At 38.4% G+C, this 17,424-nt stretch overlaps 2 protein-coding genes across 2 annotated transcripts; one reads left to right on the top strand and one right to left on the bottom strand.

Annotated features, from left to right (window-relative positions):
• Positions 1–978: 978 nt before the first annotated feature.
• LOC147486097 (pentatricopeptide repeat-containing protein At5g43790-like) lies at positions 979–2,211 on the top strand. The gene is made up of 3 exons (XM_086573646.1): positions 979–1,235; positions 1,435–1,577; positions 1,694–2,211. The coding sequence occupies exons 1-3, from the start codon at positions 979–981 to the stop codon at positions 2,209–2,211; spliced, it is 918 nt and encodes a 305-aa protein (XP_086429772.1).
• Positions 2,212–4,988: 2,777 nt separating this feature from the next.
• Positions 4,989–8,115, bottom strand: LOC147486098 (dnaJ protein homolog). Its single transcript, XM_086570392.1, has 5 exons — positions 7,712–8,115; positions 7,059–7,372; positions 6,677–6,953; positions 6,372–6,570; positions 4,989–5,596 (listed from the first exon to the last, which is right to left on the bottom strand). The coding sequence occupies exons 1-5, from the start codon at positions 7,862–7,864 to the stop codon at positions 5,274–5,276; spliced, it is 1,266 nt and encodes a 421-aa protein (XP_086426518.1). The 5' UTR covers positions 7,865–8,115; the 3' UTR covers positions 4,989–5,273.
• Positions 8,116–17,424: the final 9,309 nt, after the last annotated feature.

Below are 17,424 nucleotides of genomic sequence, written 5' to 3' on the forward strand. Positions count from 1 at the left end.
CATTCTCTTTTTCAGATGCTAAAACTCACCAGGCCCAAGGGAAGCTCTGTTATCAGAAAAGATCTTTAAACTGCAGAGCAGACTTCCTACTAATTTGGAAGTGAACTTCAACCAAATTTGCAGGGACACCACAAACAAAAGTATCAGGAACAGTGAAGGCTAACAAAATTCTTACAGGTGAAGCCTCCAAATTAGATATCCAAAGATATTAACAACCAATGCAACAAATCAAAAAATGAGGTATAGATGGTCTCTCTCCCTTGTCTTTCTCTTCTTCTTAAGCGCAAAACTCACTCTAATTACGCCTTCACATTTGATTAATTTTGGTGTTCTCGATTAATTTCAACTCAATCTGTGTAGTGGACGTATTCGTGAGATACAATGTTATAGGTGGCAAGGGGGTCGCATGCAGCATAAGAAAGAGGAGTCATGATGCAGCGGATCAGGTCCGCGGTAACCTAACTGCCTAACTGTCGAGAACTGCCAAACTGCCGAGACTGCCATATATAGAGGGAGAGAGGTGAGGAGAAAAAGAGGAGGAAGAAACCAGAGAAAGGAGAGAGGAGAACTACGGCACAGCTTGATCCTCCGTGAAGGGGGTACGTAGGCAACCCAATGGGTTCAGCTGATCCATGAAAGACATGTAAGGTGAGAAGGTATGAACAGGGTTCATACAATGGCGCCGTCTGTGGGGAACAGAGGAAAAAGTTGTTGTTCTCTACCACAAACAAGTGAACTAGATCCGCGGTCCGACCACCATTCCTCCACACAAACTAACAACTAGATCCGAAATTTCTTGTCAACAATCAGCCCGTCTAGCAACAAGTTGCGTGGACAGAGGCACGTCCAAAATGGCATCCAGTACGGGTTGGTTTCCACAATTATTTGGTATCTTCTTATGTGGTTTGGATGTCGTAAGTCTGGCGATTTTGTTGAAAATATTGTATTTTAGAGTTAAATAGAGAATTGATTGAGAGAATGCCTGTGAGAAGTTTGGTATCTTGGGGTGCTATGATTGATGGGTATGTAGTGAGTGGTGGGTTTTCTGAGGCGTTGAGTCTTTTTGCTGAGTGCAAGTCATTGCAAAGATTCAGAGTTAGTAAAAATCATTTTTCAGGGAAGATCTCGAGTGGTGTATGGGGACTACCTTTTGCTGTGGTAATTGATTTTGGAGATAATGACTTTACTGGAGAGGTGTCTTCTGAGATAGGGTTGTCTATCAGCTTGACTCAGTTGTATGTACAAAACAATCAGTTTTCAGTTGTCATCTTTGCATTTGGAAGGGAACTAATTGACGGGACCAATACCATCAGAAGTTTGGGAATGCACTAGACTGGCAGATTTGAATCTTGCACAAAATTTCCTTAGTGGTGATATTCCCAACAGCTTGTCCCTGTTGAGCAATTTGAACTCTTTGAATCTCTCGCAAAACAGGCTTTCTGGTATCATTCCACAGAATTTACAGAGATTGAAGTTAAGCTCCATAGATTTATCTGGTAACCAGTTAAGAGGAAGGATTCCTTCTAATCTAGCAATGACAGGTGGTGACCAGGCATTTTCCAACAATGATGGACTTTGTGTTGATAAGAACCTTCGGGACCATGTAAACTCAAGATTAACTGTTTGCAGCGGAAAACATAGTCACAAAAGCGCTTTTGATAATAAGCTGCTTTTGTTTGGTGTGATCATTCAGGGATGGTTGCAGAGGGAATGGAAATATTCAAAAACATGAAGGCCACCGGCATTGAGCCTGGGATTGAGCACTATGGAGGTCGTGCAGATATCTTTGGTCGAGCTGGGCGAGTACAAGAGGCTGAGGAGAATTTGTTTAACATGCCCATGGAACCTCAGGCTTCACAATTGGGTGCTTTGATGGCAGCATGTAGAAAACATAATAAGGTTGAATTAGGGGAACGTGTTGGGAAGCATCTTATTTCATTGGAACCACATGGTGGAGGTCGCTATGTCGTATTATCTAGTATTTATGCTGCTGTTGGTAGATGGGACGATGCTCGCAGTGTTAGGAGAGAGATGGATCACAAGGGACGGGCTGTAGTTCCATTGAGCAGGATGGAATCATGCATGATTTTATTGTTGGGGATACTTCCGACTCTCACAGCAGAGATGCGGCTGATATGGAGTAACACCTTCCGACAAATTATGTGGAAAATAAGGGGGCTACACGTTGTTATGCAGGTATTGTACGCTTGATATGCTGCCATTATACGGAAGCCAGCTTTGATGGTGGATACGAGGGGTGTGAACAACTGGTTCTCTATGAATTCGGATGCGGTCCATTGTTGCACACACGCATGAAAGCGGATGGGAGGAGCCATTCGCAAACCCACATGTAAATATAGAAGTTGGGGCAGTTGGATATGTTGTGCACTACTAAACAAAATGGAACACCACCGCTGTCAATAGTTCCATCCGCAGATCCGCGGCTACGAGCCCAGTGCCGGCATCTTATCATACAGTCAATCTTCAACCGGGGTACTTTTTAATCAATTTTAGAGCTTGAGCAAGAGTGTTTGACAACATCGGTGGCGAGGAAGTTTGAGGTAGAGAAAGGAAAATCAATAGGTTGGGACGGAGATCAACGGCTTCGAGCGTCCGAACACGGATGGTAAGATGATTACAAAAAAGGTGGAGAGACATATACCGCTGCAGGTAACTCGTTTCTTTTATCGTCATGTATATAATTGACGGATGAGTAGTGACTCGGTCATCAACCAGAGTTACACTGGGGGCAAGCAAGCCTTGTCCCCGTCCATGGCAGAGATGTATGTGGGGACAGGTTGGAGCATATGATCGCCATTATATGTGTTTGCAAAATACTTATGCTGAATAATGTTCTGCATTATAACTCACGTGTTATTTGTGCAACACTCAAGCATGAAAGTTTCAGTTCTGAAGAAAAGAAAAAGAATTGCGCATCGCGGGAACCGAAAGGAGTTTGAGTATTGGGAGATGGATCCATCTCACCTCATTTACTACTTTATTTGCATACACTATATTGTCATCAAAGAGTTTATTATGCGCATTAAATGTATATTGCATGATATAAAAGTCATGCCATAGAATGAGCCCTTCGCGGACTATATGTCAATCAACTTGGGGGCAACCCTAGCTAGCTTCAAAAATGATCTAAAAAAGGGGGATGAGCCCTTCTGCTCCTGTATGTCCGAATTAACTTGGGGCAACCCCACTAGCTTCACACCGATCAAGAAGAGCGGGGATGAGCCCTCCATCGGCTGTATGTCGAATCAATTTGGGGGCAACCCTAACTAGCTTCCACAAATGATCAAGGGAGCGGAGGGATGAGCCGCCGTGGACATGTCAAATCAAGCTTGGGGCTGAGTTGCCTCTAAGCCGAAGGCGGGGGATGAGCCGCCGTGGACCCATGATGTCCGAATCAAGCTTAGGGGCAAAATGAGTTGCCTCTAAGCCGGATGAGCCCTTCGTGGACCCTTGGATGTCCGAATCAAGCTTGGGGCAAATTGAGTTCTATGCGCAGAGGCGGGGGATGAGCCCACCCATGGGATGTATGTCCGACCAACTTGGGGCAACCCCAACTAAATTCCACAAATGATCAAGGAGAGCGGAAGGGATGAGCCCTTCGTGGACCGCGATGTCCGAATCAAGCTTGGGGCAAAATGAGTTGCCTCTCCGGAGGGGGGATGAGCCGCCGTGGACCGCAGATGTCCGAATCAAGCTTGGGGCAAATTGAATTGATGAGCCTTCGGCCAGATGTCCGAATCAAACTTGGGGCAACCCCACAAGCTTCCAAACATCAAAGAAACGGGGGGATGAGCCCTTCGCGGACTAGATGTCCAATCAAACTTGGGGGCAAGAACCCCAAGCTTCCGCGGTGATCAAAGACAAAAAGGGATGAGCCGCTTTCATCATCAGTGAGTTCTTTGGAAGAGAGTTGAGGCGGGGATGAGACACATCCGCGGACATAGTAGTGGGCCATGTGAAGAAGAGTTGAAAGCAGGATGAACACGCCACGGACATGGTGGCGAAGTTATGTGAGGAGAGTTGATGGTCGGTTGAGACACATTGCGGACATGCTAGGGAGTTCAATAAAGGAGAGCGGGGACAAGTAACTTTAACGCAAACCGAAATCATCATTGATGACACCGCCTTAAGGCTGTGGAAAAACAAAACTGGGGCAAGCTATCCTATATTCCTTGCTATATGAGTGGAGCAAGTGGGAGGAGCCATCCGTGGACCCTCTTGTCCAAAACAAGCATTGGTTGGACACACCCTTAAACTAGTAGGGGCAAAAACTTCAAGAGATGAGTGAAAAATATCAATATGAGCAAAGTGTATCGATATACTAGTTCTCCCATTGATCGTTTTCGACCATCAATGGGATCGAGAGGGTGCATCTGTAGTGGGCGACGTATTAAGTGAGATACAATGTTATAGGTGGCAAAAGGTGCATGCGGCAAAGAAAGAGGAGTCATGATGCAATCAGTCCGCATGGTAACCTAACTCACCCTAACCGCGAGAACTGCCAAACTGCCGAAGACTGCCATATATAGAGGGAGAGAGGTGAGGAGAAAAAGAGGAGGAAGAAACCAGAGAAAGGAGAGAGGAGAACTACTGCACAGCTTGATCCTCCGTGAAGGGGGTACGTAGGCAACCCAATGGGTTCAGCTGATCCATGAAAGACATGTAAGGTGAGAAGGTATGAACAGGGTTCATACAATCTGCTTGTCAGTATACAAATCAGATTAACAACACTTCTCCTGAGAACTATTGTGATTAGACGTGACAACTCGTCAATTTCTAGCCATCTCTGGGATAAATTTTGAAATCGTACCAGGTTCAAGTATATTTATGGCTCTACAGTGATGTAACGAGAAAGAGGCTAAGCTCTGGTGAGTAGTAGCACAGAGGTACAGAGGGCGTGGGTTAAAAGAATTTGCAAACACCGAAATAAACGTTCCAAATATACGTATACCAACTAGCATTTCAAATTTCATCAAAATAAATGCTTTCAATAAATGCATTCAATCGTAATAACAAAAATAAAAACATTCAATTGTAATAACAAGATTCCATGTCCGGAATACAAAACAAAGACAATTCCAACAAGACGTGAATGACTCTCGCAATCAGAATGAACACATTACCTCACAGACACCATCCTGCTCAACCTAAATAGCATCTATCTATAGGGTCATAACATCTAGAATGGTTGTTGACTCTGCTACTCTTTTCTCAAATAATTATTTAGCATTCTGCCTCTCCTTGAATCTCCTCTATTGTTGAGCGCATTGCACCCTTTGGCCTCCACCAGCCATCTCTTCATCCTCATCATAGGCTTCCTGGTGAGAATGGGTTTGTTTCCTCCTCATCTCCTCTTCAATGTTGACATCATGAAGAGTTGTTTCCTCACACTCATCCAGCTCCATATCAGTCATCTGTGTTTTACTACTTGGTGGCAACACTGCTTCCAATGCTTTGCACTGATCTGGGGTCAATGAATCAGGGAAATCCACTGTGAAGTGGATGTACAGCTTCCCTCTCATGAACGGCCTCTGGTACATTGGCATTCCTTCATCATTTATTGCCTTGAATTGATCTGTTCAACCAGTAACACACAAGTTCAGAAACTAAGAGCATCTTTAATAGTGAAACCTGAAAAATACCAAATTTTTTTACCAAACAAACACCAAACCAAATAAACACCAAACAACTTTAGCAAAAACATCAAAGAGTGAGCACCAAATCTCGCAAAAACATCAAAGAGTGAGCACCAAATCTCGCTGGGTTCCAAACACCCCATCCACAAGCCCACGCTGGGTTTTGAACACCGCGCCAAATTAAGTCCAACACAGTTGCTGCTTTCTGAAAACTGCGACAGAAAAGCCTACGAAAGCCCAACATCACCACCTGGTGTTCGAAACACCGCAGGGTCTATAAAACCACATGCTATCTCGTTAATGTTGCAAAACCGCACGCTGCTTCCAGTAATCCGTGCAGTCTTTATGAAAACCGCGTGGGACTTAACTTTAAGCCCGGGTTGCGTTGCGTTCTGAAAATCGCACCATAGAAGCCCATAATCCAGTCAAAGCACGGTGTTGGGAAAACCGCGTGGTGTTTGAAAAATCGCGACGTCCATTTGATACAACACCATAACAAACACCACATTGGAGCCAATTTGATGTTTGGGTTGGTGTTCTTTTTATGTTTTTTTTTTATTTAGTCTCTCCACTAAATATGGTTTTTACTAAATTTTCAAGAATTTGGTGTTTGGTATTCAAGAGGTCTCACCATTAAAGATGCTCTAAACAGACAAAAGCAACCCATTTATAAACTAATAGCACTAGAGAGACAATTAGGCGAAAGTGACTTACCAGGCTTGACAACTTCCCCAGGTTGGGATTTAACAAGGAGTTGCCTTCCATCCAAGTGTGTCAAAACAAATTGAAACCCACATAGAGCCTCAGTGAGGGACAGTGTGTGTTCAACAAAGAGGTCATCACCCTTTCTCTTGAATTTTGGATGCTCTTTCTGTTGGAGAATAAAAACTATGTCTCCTGTGACGGTGTCAGGCTGCAAAAATGAGATAACCACCAAATCAGTAAAACCAAATCATTCATACCATTCTCAAACTAGAAATGTCTAGACTCCACAGAATCATATAAAGAGATTAACTTACAGCTTCATCAGCTTCTCCAGGGAATGTTATCTTCTGTCCATTCTGCATACCCTTCTCAACATGAACTTCCAAAACCTTCTTCTCCTGCACAACCTTCTCACCCTTGCAAGAAGGGCATCGGTCTTTGTCATTAATGGTTTCTCCGGTTCCCTTACACTGATTGCAAGGATGCTGCATCTGCTGAATCATACCAGGGCCAAGTTGCCTCATTGAAACCTTCATACCAGAACCTTGACAACTAGAACACGTCATTGAAGCACCAGACTTGGACCCTTTGCTGCAATAAACAACAAGAAAACATGTTAACTAAAGAAGAATACATAAATACATATAAACCAGGACAAGCATTGATACAAGTATATAACTCAGAAAAAATACTCACCCGTTGCACTTAGAGCAGAGAACATTACGAGAAAGTGATAGCTTCTTAGATGTTCCATTATAAAGATCTTCGAGAGTAACCTTGAGGGGATGAACCACATCCTCTCCCCTCCTCTGCCTCCTCCCCCTGCTGCTACCACCGCCTCCAAAAGGACTGCTGCCGCCAAAGAAGGACGAGAAAATGTCAAACGGATCATGGCCTCCACCTCCACCAGGAAATCCTCCTTCCTTGAGTGCATCCTCACCATACTGATCATACAAGTCACGCTTCTCCGGATCACTCAAAACCTCATAAGCCTGAGCTATATCCTTAAACTGTAACCACAAACACAACACTCAATACTTGTTTCACTCAACCATCCTAGTTTCTTCCCAAGTCAATTACTCAATTCCAATGGCATTGGTGATATAGAACAACAACAAACTAACTAACCGAAAACGCAACAGTTCATATCTCTTTACTAGTTAGATGAAAACCTAACTACTCCTTTATCCCAATAACATGTTATACTCATTACCCATGCCTCAAAACATATAAAAACCAGCTAATTCCCATCCAAGCAGTACATAAAACTCAATTAAACACAAAAAGATGTAAACTTTACTATATAAAACGAGATTTAATCAACCATTGAAAAAAAAAAATTATTATACCTTCTCTGGATCTCCACCTTTATCGGGATGATTCTTAATAGCAGCTTTCCTATAAGCTTTCTTCAAATCATCTTGTGAAGCATTCTTTGAAACACCCAACACTTCATAATACTTTGTGTTGTCACTCTTCTTTGCTGCTCCTCTTCCAAACATCTTTCGGAATCAATGAGAATGAGCAGGGAATTTTTTTTCTTACTTTCTTATTTTGTTTCTGTGTTTATTATATATATAAGGAGGGTTTTTAGGAGAGAGAAAATTTTGATCTAACGGTTGGGATTTGGTTTTGGAAAAAAGAAGGATCTAGAATGTTTGTTTTTTTTTTTTTATTTCTAATTCGGAGATGAATTGGAAAATCTCTGTGTTTCTAGAGCCTTCTGTAAGCTAGACAACAAATTTGATGTTATGGGTCCGACTGTGGTATAACTGGGTTAAGAAGCGTGCAAACGAGTTACACGTAAAAATTCTATTTATCAAACTTTTATATTACAACAATCTATTTTTATTTCTAATATATAAATCACGAGTCTATACACTTATAACCAGGAGTACTCTATTACCGATTGGTTTTAAGGTTACTTTGAGCCGTGTATCAGATCTAAAATATATGCAAAGTCTTGTTACTCCCTATAAGGCTACAATATCTTACAAATATTTGAATATAAAATACATGTATAGGAAGGTATCCATCATCATAAAATCAGAAACATAACATCAACAATTTTAAGACTTTTAACCTTTTTACCATTCATTCGTCTTAAAAATTGGTAACGGGACAATTTACGAGACTTTATTGTTTTTGTTTTTTATTTTATTTAATTGGAGATTTTTGTGACTATGTTGTATGCCCATTATACCTTGGTTATGTTTTCTTGGAAAAAAAAAATAATTATGAATCATTTTTCTTTGTTGACACCAAAGAATCGCAAACCTACAAGTTGGTGGCGACGTTTGATGCTATTACTTCTTAATGTGGGTATGTGTATGGAACTATGGATTATAATCCAAAATATGAAGTTCTAGGGTCTATTAAAGTATAATTGTCAAAGCATATATAAATCAACAATTTGGTTACATCCACCTACTAAGAGAAAGTGGTTAGAATGTTGGAATTCGAATAGATTTCGAAAGTTGTTGTTCTGTAAAAATAAATGGAGTGATACAACAACTTCTATAGTTAATTTCAAATCATAAATGATGCATGGCTGAAGTTTGATATATTAGCTTCATCGAGGTTTGGTCAAATGTTGTTTTTAGGTGGAGGTGGCAGAATTATTTTTCATGCTATAGGCACTCTTCCAGATTTACGGAAATGTTTTACTGAAAAAAATTGTATGTTTTTTTATAATGGGTGGAAGGCAGACTTCGCTATGTATCATTATGAAAGTGGATACCTAGTGGTTGCAATGGAATGATCAAGCAATTAGAACTAGCATATCCAAATGTATGTTTATATTTTAGTTAATTGATTTGTCTCTTATCTATCAGATACCAAATTTATTCTGTTACAATTAAACATCGGGAAGGAGTTCAAGACCTCGAAGCACCTAACAAAATTTCTCAAAGATCTGAGAAACGGGACAACCTCGGTTATATCGTTTCTTCACCTGTTCGAAAGGGCATAAAACTATCGTGGCAGCAAAGAAAATGACGTCATAAAGGAAGTTAGAGTTAGTTCACTAGTTTGTTACCTTGTGAATTTAGGAAACGTGTTAATTGATATTACTTGTAGTAAATTCATATTTCTTCTCATGCCAAGAATCGTAAATTTTTTTTGGCACGTGGATCATGTCAATCTCCAAATTTAGAAATTTAGATGAAAGTAAATGGAGTACTAAAGCTAGCTAGACATGTCTCACTAGTTTGAGTTCACTATTCACATCACCAATGGATTCGATCTTTTCCATATACAATAGGAAGGAATATTATAAATTTGTATTTTTTTTTTGTTAGAATGCGATGTTGTTTCTTTTTAACTAAATTTTGAAATTGTTGACAAAATCGGTGCGTTGGCGAACATGTCTCACCAGTTGTGCTTAGTCTTTAGACAATTTATATCATCTAGAAAAAAGTTAGTTGACATGTTTTAGAAAATAGTATTCGGGAAAAAAAAACACTTAAAAAAATGTCATAGATACGTAAGAAAAGGGTATTGAAAAGTATTCGGTTTCAATAAAAATTATGGTTTTCCAGTTTGGGATTTTGTGAATTATAGGTTACTTTTTAATCCCTCATTAGCCCCTAATCATATTAGAACTCCTTACTCCATCTTATGCATAATTTACTATGCATCAAGTTGTGAGGCGGTGTCATCCTCTAACAATTGTGTGTTTTATTCTACAATTTTTTTTATGGGAGAAACAAGTTGTTTGATTCACTGATGCACACTACAATTTGTTTACAACCATTATCGACTATTCTGTTGAAGAATTTCAAATAATGCCTCCCCACTAAAAAAAAAAAAAAAAAAAACATATATGCTATTAGCTGTTGTGTTTGGCTTTTATAATTAATTTGCTCACCAAGCATTCCCAATATATGCAAAGATAACTTTTTGTTACCTCCACATTGAACAAATTAAAACAACAACTCAGTCTTAAATGTCTTTTAGAGTTACAAACAAAACTATTCCAATGCAGAGACGGCTAATAAAACCGAATGAAATCTCGTGGCCTCATGGAGTCATGGGTACATATATAGAAGTATATATAGGACAGTGCAAATGTACACACTTTTTTTTTCCCGAGGAATAAGTGCAAATGTACATACAATATTTGGGTGACAACACCTAACATGCTCTCATCAAATGTGGTCCAAATATCCAATGGTAAATTTACTTTGAGAGCTCATACATATCTCTAGTCAAGGTTTATCTCTCGAGAATGTGATATATGGGATCCATTTGTTTGCAATGCAAACTCAGACAAGTTTAAAAAGATTTTCATGGAATGTTTTGTTTGATAAATTTTTCCAAAAACAAAGTTTGTAATCAGATTTTCCAGTGCTTGTTTGAACTCAAGGAATTAGTTTGAAGGCAATCAAGAATAAGTAGGGTGGAAAAGAGAGAAAGAGGGGAGGGGTTTTCTGTTTTTGGAAAGTTTTGACATCAGTTTGGGAGGGCAAAATTTTATGTCAAAATTAAATCAATTTAGAAAAGTTTCTAGTGGTCCCCACCCAATCTCTACACAGCCAAACAACTGTAAATATGGAAAGAGTCCTGATAAGGAGAGATCATTCTCTCATGGAATTAGAGCGCTACTTTTCCCAAGTGTCAAAATAGAGAGTGTAGTATCTCGAGATTCCACGTAGCTTAAAAAACTAAAAGAGTTTGACGAGGCTTTTGAATGTTGGCTTTTGAGTTTTGAATACACATTGAGAAAACAACCGAAGTCTTCTCTTATCTCTATTCGCTCGTTTTGTGAACTCTTCTGAGTCCTCTCTCCTCTATCTATCTTTTCATGGCAAACTATAAATTGTTTTCATTGGTCGGAAATCTTGTCACTGTGTATCACTGTAAATTTCGAAGAAATCAAATGAAAAAAACATGACAAAATCCGCTTTGTCCTCAATTTGGCAAATTTAGATCAAATTTGAGAGTTAAAGTGGTATTGGTTGAGTGATGCTACACTGACACATAAAATTGACACATTTATCCGACATAGTGATGTGGCAGATAATACATGTCTTGTATCATCGTGTTACAAGTCATGTATTGTGATATATGTCATGTATCATTGTGAAAGAGGGTGATACATGTCATATATCATATATCATGGTAATATATGATTTGTATCATCCCCCACTACTATATCGGATAAATGTGTCAAGTTTCTGTGTCAGTGTAGAATTATTAGTGATTGGTTTGCCCACTCTATTTTGTTGGGTTTGCCTTGTCACAGATTATTTTAGTTCCAAATTCCATCTGAGTATGAGGTGTCCATTTGGACGGCAACTAATCTTTGCCCTGATTTCCGGCCAAACAAGCGGACCCATGGTATTGTGATTTGTTAAAGGACCTGACCAAAATCAGTTGAAGTGGTCAGTCGCGCGAGTACGTGAAAGCACAAGGTGAGTGTTGTCAGTTTTGGGGTCGGTGGTTATTATACCACTAATCAAAATTTACTAATAAGGGATAATTCTGTAAAAGCACAACTTCTAACTACTTAAAAGTTTGTCAGTTTTTCACCGTCAGTTTAACATAATTTCCCTCGATTTTGAGCTCAAAGGAAGGTTAATACTAAACGCCAAGAATGCCATGAAACTCACCCTAACAAATCCGGGCCCACTAGATCCAACCCGAAAAATTCTCGTGAACGTTCGTATTGCATGCAGTCATGCACCACAAAGACACGTTCTTGTCCCACTGAGTCAAAAACAAAAAGGCAACCAATGGGGACCAATATAGTACAAACAAACTGTATCACAATATCCCGAAATTTTGTCCATTCACCTGATTTTCCAGAGATTTGTATCGTGGGTTGATATTTTTATCCTTTGAAATTTCATACTCAACCAGCCTACAGTCTACGAGGCAAACCACCAATTTCAGATAAAATTTCATTGGTTATGAGACTTGCAACGTATTTATGTAAGCTAAAAAAATATTATGATTGCAACACGAAAATTTTCCAAGAGATCGCCCATCATAGTATTACTCTCACACTTAACTGTAGGATTTTGATGGGATCTGGTGCGATAAGTTATTGTTCGTTAACATATCTATTCAATTAGGTGTCGGCTTTTAAGTTATCAAGTATCAAAGAAATCGGTTTAGAAAGAAACAACACCACTGTTTTTTTTAGTCTTAATGAGAAGAGATCGCCAAGGAGCGTACATGTGTGTAGGCCGTTAGATAGAAAGCAAATCCCATCCCAAAACGAGAACACAACTGTCATTTTCTTTGGCTGTGACGTGGCTAACAATGACAAGAGATGAGAAACATTACAAACAAAATGACACTTTAGCCCACATTTTTTTCGCCTTCATCTCTTCTCCATAGTTTGGGATTTTGGAATTCCAATAAATCCAAAAACTGAAATTCATAATATTTCAACCCATATTATATTTGAAATTTTGACTAATTTCAAAATTATCAATATTTCAATTTTATACTGTTTTTTCCAATTTTTTGAAAAACCAAAATATTTGACAGAATTCAGATATTCCATTCGGAATAATGACCACTACTCTTCTCAAGTCTCAAACTTTATGCTTGTTACAGATTTAAGCAACAAATTAACACCCATGCAAGTGCGTTTTTTTTAGCCCTCGTTTCTTGTAGTTGTAGCAAACTAGATAATTTTATCATAAGAATTTTGCAATGTTGGAGAAGCAGCAAAATTACTACCTTTAATGTTGAACAGGAAACACTATATTTCTAGATGCATAAACTTGTAAAGCGTGAGATTTGTGGGAAAATGGCCGTTTGTTAAATTCATGACCACACAGGATTTAATCCTTGCTTGGAGCTTCAAGTAAATCAAAAGAAGTGAACAAAATTGATTAAATTCATTCATTGAATCTGTTAGTTCAATCTAGTTGATTAAAATGTCATTGTAATTACGCATAGCAGATTGTTGATCTAATTTTTTGTTCGGATGGAGAAGACATTGAGGGAACTAAATAGGGGAGGCAAATGGAAGAAGATAATCTAATTTCATATTTGTTTTGATTATATGCTGAATGAACTGCTAGTGGGATTTGTACGGTCTATTTAAGAGTTCTTAAAGGCCTTTCTAATAGGGGGTGTAAACTGTATAGAGTGGAAATTTTACACTCCAAATGTCAAAAAACTTTTTTCAATGGAGGTATTATACTGTATGTAATAGAGTATTAGTTGATAGAGAGGGTGAGGAATTCTCCCTCTCACTATCAGCTAATGAAAAGCTCGGGTGACACTCGAACAGACGTATGAGTAAAAAAAAATCAAACGTCACTTTAAGTAACATTCCTTTCTAATTCTAAAGTAATTTTTTAACTCGAACGTCCCAGTTTAAATTAAAGAGGGACGTCACTTTGACGTCCGAATTTAAAATCTAATTTTTTTTACACTTTTCCATTAGAGAGTATAGAATATGGATATTTATAAGCTATACAATAGTATACAATTAGAAGTGTAAAATCCTAATAGCACCTCCATTGAAGATGCCCTAACAAGTGTGTTCACTGTTGATAAATGAAGATTCTGTTAGTTTGAGTTTTAAAGATTCTTTTTTTAGCTTAGTACTTCATTTATGTTTATTGTGATCTATAGATCTATGTTTTAGTTAGTTTTTTTTGGTAACTTATGTTTAAGTTAGTTGAATTGAATAGTTTAATGCATGTTTATCTAAAGATTACATTTTTGTAAACTGTTTTAACTGTTATAATATAATTCAAGTTCAATTTTCAATATTTGTCATTATTATTATTATTTATTTGATAGTAAACTTTCATTCATACTTAAACTTTAAACATAGGAGTTACCGAATCATGCAACAATATTTGTCATTGTTGTTGTTGTAATGTTATTGGTTTCAGAATATAAAATTTTAGTGTTTGTAGAGTTCATAATGAGCTATGATAGAGTTGAATGAAACATGCAAAACAAGTGTTAGAATGTATTAGACCACAAATGGCATATTAAACCAAATCAAATATATTGGCAAAGGATCATAAGATCATTCATTGGCATGGCTCATAACTGAACAGTTGATTGGCACGGCTCATAACTACATTCCGACATTCATGAGAATCTAGTTTAATGTTCCCTGTGCCCAATCTCCACGGTGTGAATGTTACTATAGGTGAATTATTAGTATTTTTATACTGTTATCTTTATTTATTTATTATTATTATTAAGATCCAAAATACAAGATGTCAGAGTTTATAACTAACTGTGGAGGTGGCTTTGTATTTGAGTCATACATAGCCCATTGAGCCAGATCGTGGGCATTCCCATTGTCTGCTCTACTAATCCACTTACAATTGAAATTCAACATATATGAAGAAGTTTTCTAAAAGAAAGTAAAATAGGAAAACATTCCCAAGCTACAGTAGAGCCTTCAGAACTGATAGACCCCTGTTCTGTTATCACCAAGAACCTGCAAGTCTTAAATACCCAGTTCCTTAGCTAGCTTCATAGCCAGTTTAGCTGCCAGAAATTCTGTTTGTTCTGCACTGGTTACTCGAAATTTTGTGTAGCTGCAGCTTTCACAAATCCATATTCATCTCTACAGATAGCTCCTGCAGCACCCTTGGTAACTAACCTACCAAAGGCAGCATCATAGAAGATTTTTGCACCAGTTCCTGACTCAGTTTCTGACATATCTGACATTTGATCTACTAGTAATTTCTACTACTCTGTCAGTGCAAATATCATATGCTTGAAGGTTGTTCTGCCAGCTGTTCCAAGCATTGTTCCAAATCAGTCATTAAAAGTTTTTCACCATCTATTCTTACCCTATTTGATACTGTTATCTCTCTACCCAGTATGGAACATTGCGCATTTGCGCCTTTTTTTTTTCAACGTGTCTCATATATGTACTATTAACTGACTTGCCAAAGGTATTTTTGTGACAGGTGTTAGTTTGTTATAGAAACGTCGATTGGAATCACGGGCATATCTGGGAAGTGGTTGAGAATGTTAAAGATTAGGGTTTTTTTTTTATTCATTCACACTGAGAACAAATACATATATAATATAGTGTAGGATCCTTAGAGTAGATCCTACAATCAAACACTTCCTATAATTACAAGTCTCTAGAATAGGAAAGACTTGCAATCCAATATCGCAATACTCCCCTTCAAATTGGTGCATAGATGTCACACATGACCAATTTGCCCAAAAACTTGAAGAATACTTGACTTGAAACTGCTTTGGTGAGAATATCGGCCAACTGATCCTCTGATCGAATCTTAGGCAATTCCACAATGTCCTCATCCAACTTCTCCTTGATGAAGGATCTATTTACTTCCACATTCTTGGTACGATCATGTTGAACCGGATTATAAGCAATGTCACCTGCTGCTTTATTGTCACAATATAATCGAATCGGCTACCTAGGTGGATAGCCCAAATCCCTCAAGATAAGTCTTAGCCATAGAACTTCACAAACTCCAAGTGCCATACCTATATATTCAGCTTCTGCACTTGAACGTGCAACAACATTCAGTTTTTTACTTCTCCATGTAACGAGATTACCACCTACGAAGGTGAAGTAACCTGAAGTAGATCGCCTATCACCCGGTTGGTTAGGGTGTGTGGTGGGATATTGGTAATCAAACCCTAGCAACACTGATTCGAGAGTGTGGCTAGGAGTTTTAGAACCTGATTAGGGTTTTTTTATTCATTCATTAATTCTATATTACATTGAGAACACATACATATATAGTGTAGGATCCTTAGAATAGATTTTACAATCAAACACTTCCTATAATTACAAGTCTCTAGAATAGGAAAGACTTGCAGTCCAATATTGCAATAAGAAAGTCCGAAAAAGCAAAATCTGCGGAGAAAGAGGACAATGTGGGTATTATCAGCAATTTGGTACTCGTCCATTTGAACGTGCGTGGACTCAGATGATCTTTGATTGAAATTAGGGTTTCCTGATTAGTTTATCTTTTTTATTCACTGGAGAAATATTTTGGCTTGTCATTACATGTGTAAGCTTACTAAGCTATCTGCTTGTAAGGTTACACAATCTGCTGGTAAGGTTTGAAAATGCATCGAGCATATATAGATAAGAGGCTTCTGAAATTGATGCACACTGACCAGATCAACTGTTCAACAATACAGTTCAAGCATCCCACCAGATACGCAATATCTCAGACCAGCGTTGGCGCCTAGCCTCCAGGTTAAAAGACGGCATCACACGATCTGCATGTTTTAACTTCTTTTCAGTGGTCAAAACATTAGCGAGGCAAAAATCAAAATAAATGAGAACCTATGGCTGCTCTAATTGTAAAATTCAATATCAAAGACAACAGTAATTTAGATTTTAGAAGAGACATCCTAACAGCTATCCGTGCTGACTACTACTAAATCTATTATAGTGAAAGCACACCAACTTTTATTATAATATTCGAAGAACTTTTGGCAGCAGAAATATTCACAGAGTAGCTATCCTTGCATATTCTGCAAGACTCGCATTTTCTTTGTCAGATGATAAAACTCACCTGGCACAAGGGAAGCTCAGTTATCAGAAAAGATCTTTTAACTGCAGAGCAGACTTCCTACTAGTTTTAGAAGTGGACTTCAACCAAATTTGCAGGGACGCAACAACAAAAGTATCAGGAACAGTGAATGCTAACAAAAAAATTCTTGGTGAGACCTCCAAATTAGATATCCAATGATACTAAGAAAAGTAAGAACTAATGCAACAAATCAGAAAATGAGGTGTCTCTCTCCCTTGTCTTTCTCTTCTTCTTCTTAAGCGCAAAACTCACTCCAATTATGCTTTACATGCATTTGATTAATTCACTTTTGGTTATCTTGTTTAATTTCAACAACTCAATCTGCGTATACAAATCAAATTAACAACACTTTTCCTGAGGACTATTGTGAGTAGATGAGTTATTGAGTCATCTTAATTGTAGTCTCAAGCCATCTCTGGGATAAAGTTTGAAATCGTAACAGGTTCAAGTATATTTATGGCTCTACAGTGGTGTACAAAATGAGTAAGAGGCTAAGACCTGGTGAGTACCACAGAGGCACGGGACAGAACAAGGTAGTACAG

This window comes from Coptis chinensis, chromosome 7, assembly GCF_015680905.1.
Source record: "Coptis chinensis isolate HL-2020 chromosome 7, ASM1568090v1, whole genome shotgun sequence".
NCBI lineage: Eukaryota > Viridiplantae > Streptophyta > Magnoliopsida > Ranunculales > Ranunculaceae > Coptis > Coptis chinensis.

What these genes read in the sequence shown, in the direction of transcription:
- LOC147486097 (XM_086573646.1), top strand. Translation starts at nt 979, where the DNA reads ATGCCTGTGAGAAGTTTGGTATCTTGGGGTGCTATGATTGATGGGTAT. An exon ending in TCTATCAGCTTGACTCAGTT is followed by an intron (nt 1,236 to 1,434) that starts GTATGTACAAAA and finishes CTCGCAAAACAG; the next exon opens with GCTTTCTGGTATCATTCCAC. An exon ending in TTCCAACAATGATGGACTTT is followed by an intron (nt 1,578 to 1,693) that starts GTGTTGATAAGA and finishes GTGATCATTCAG; the next exon opens with GGATGGTTGCAGAGGGAATG.
- LOC147486098 (XM_086570392.1), bottom strand. Translation starts at nt 7,864, where the DNA reads ATGTTTGGAAGAGGAGCAGCAAAGAAGAGTGACAACACAAAGTATTAT. An exon ending in CTGGAGAAGCTGATGAAGCT is followed by an intron (nt 6,571 to 6,676) that starts GTAAGTTAATCT and finishes TCATTTTTGCAG; the next exon opens with CCTGACACCGTCACAGGAGA. An exon ending in TGGGGAAGTTGTCAAGCCTG is followed by an intron (nt 5,597 to 6,371) that starts GTAAGTCACTTT and finishes CTGGTTGAACAG; the next exon opens with ATCAATTCAAGGCAATAAAT.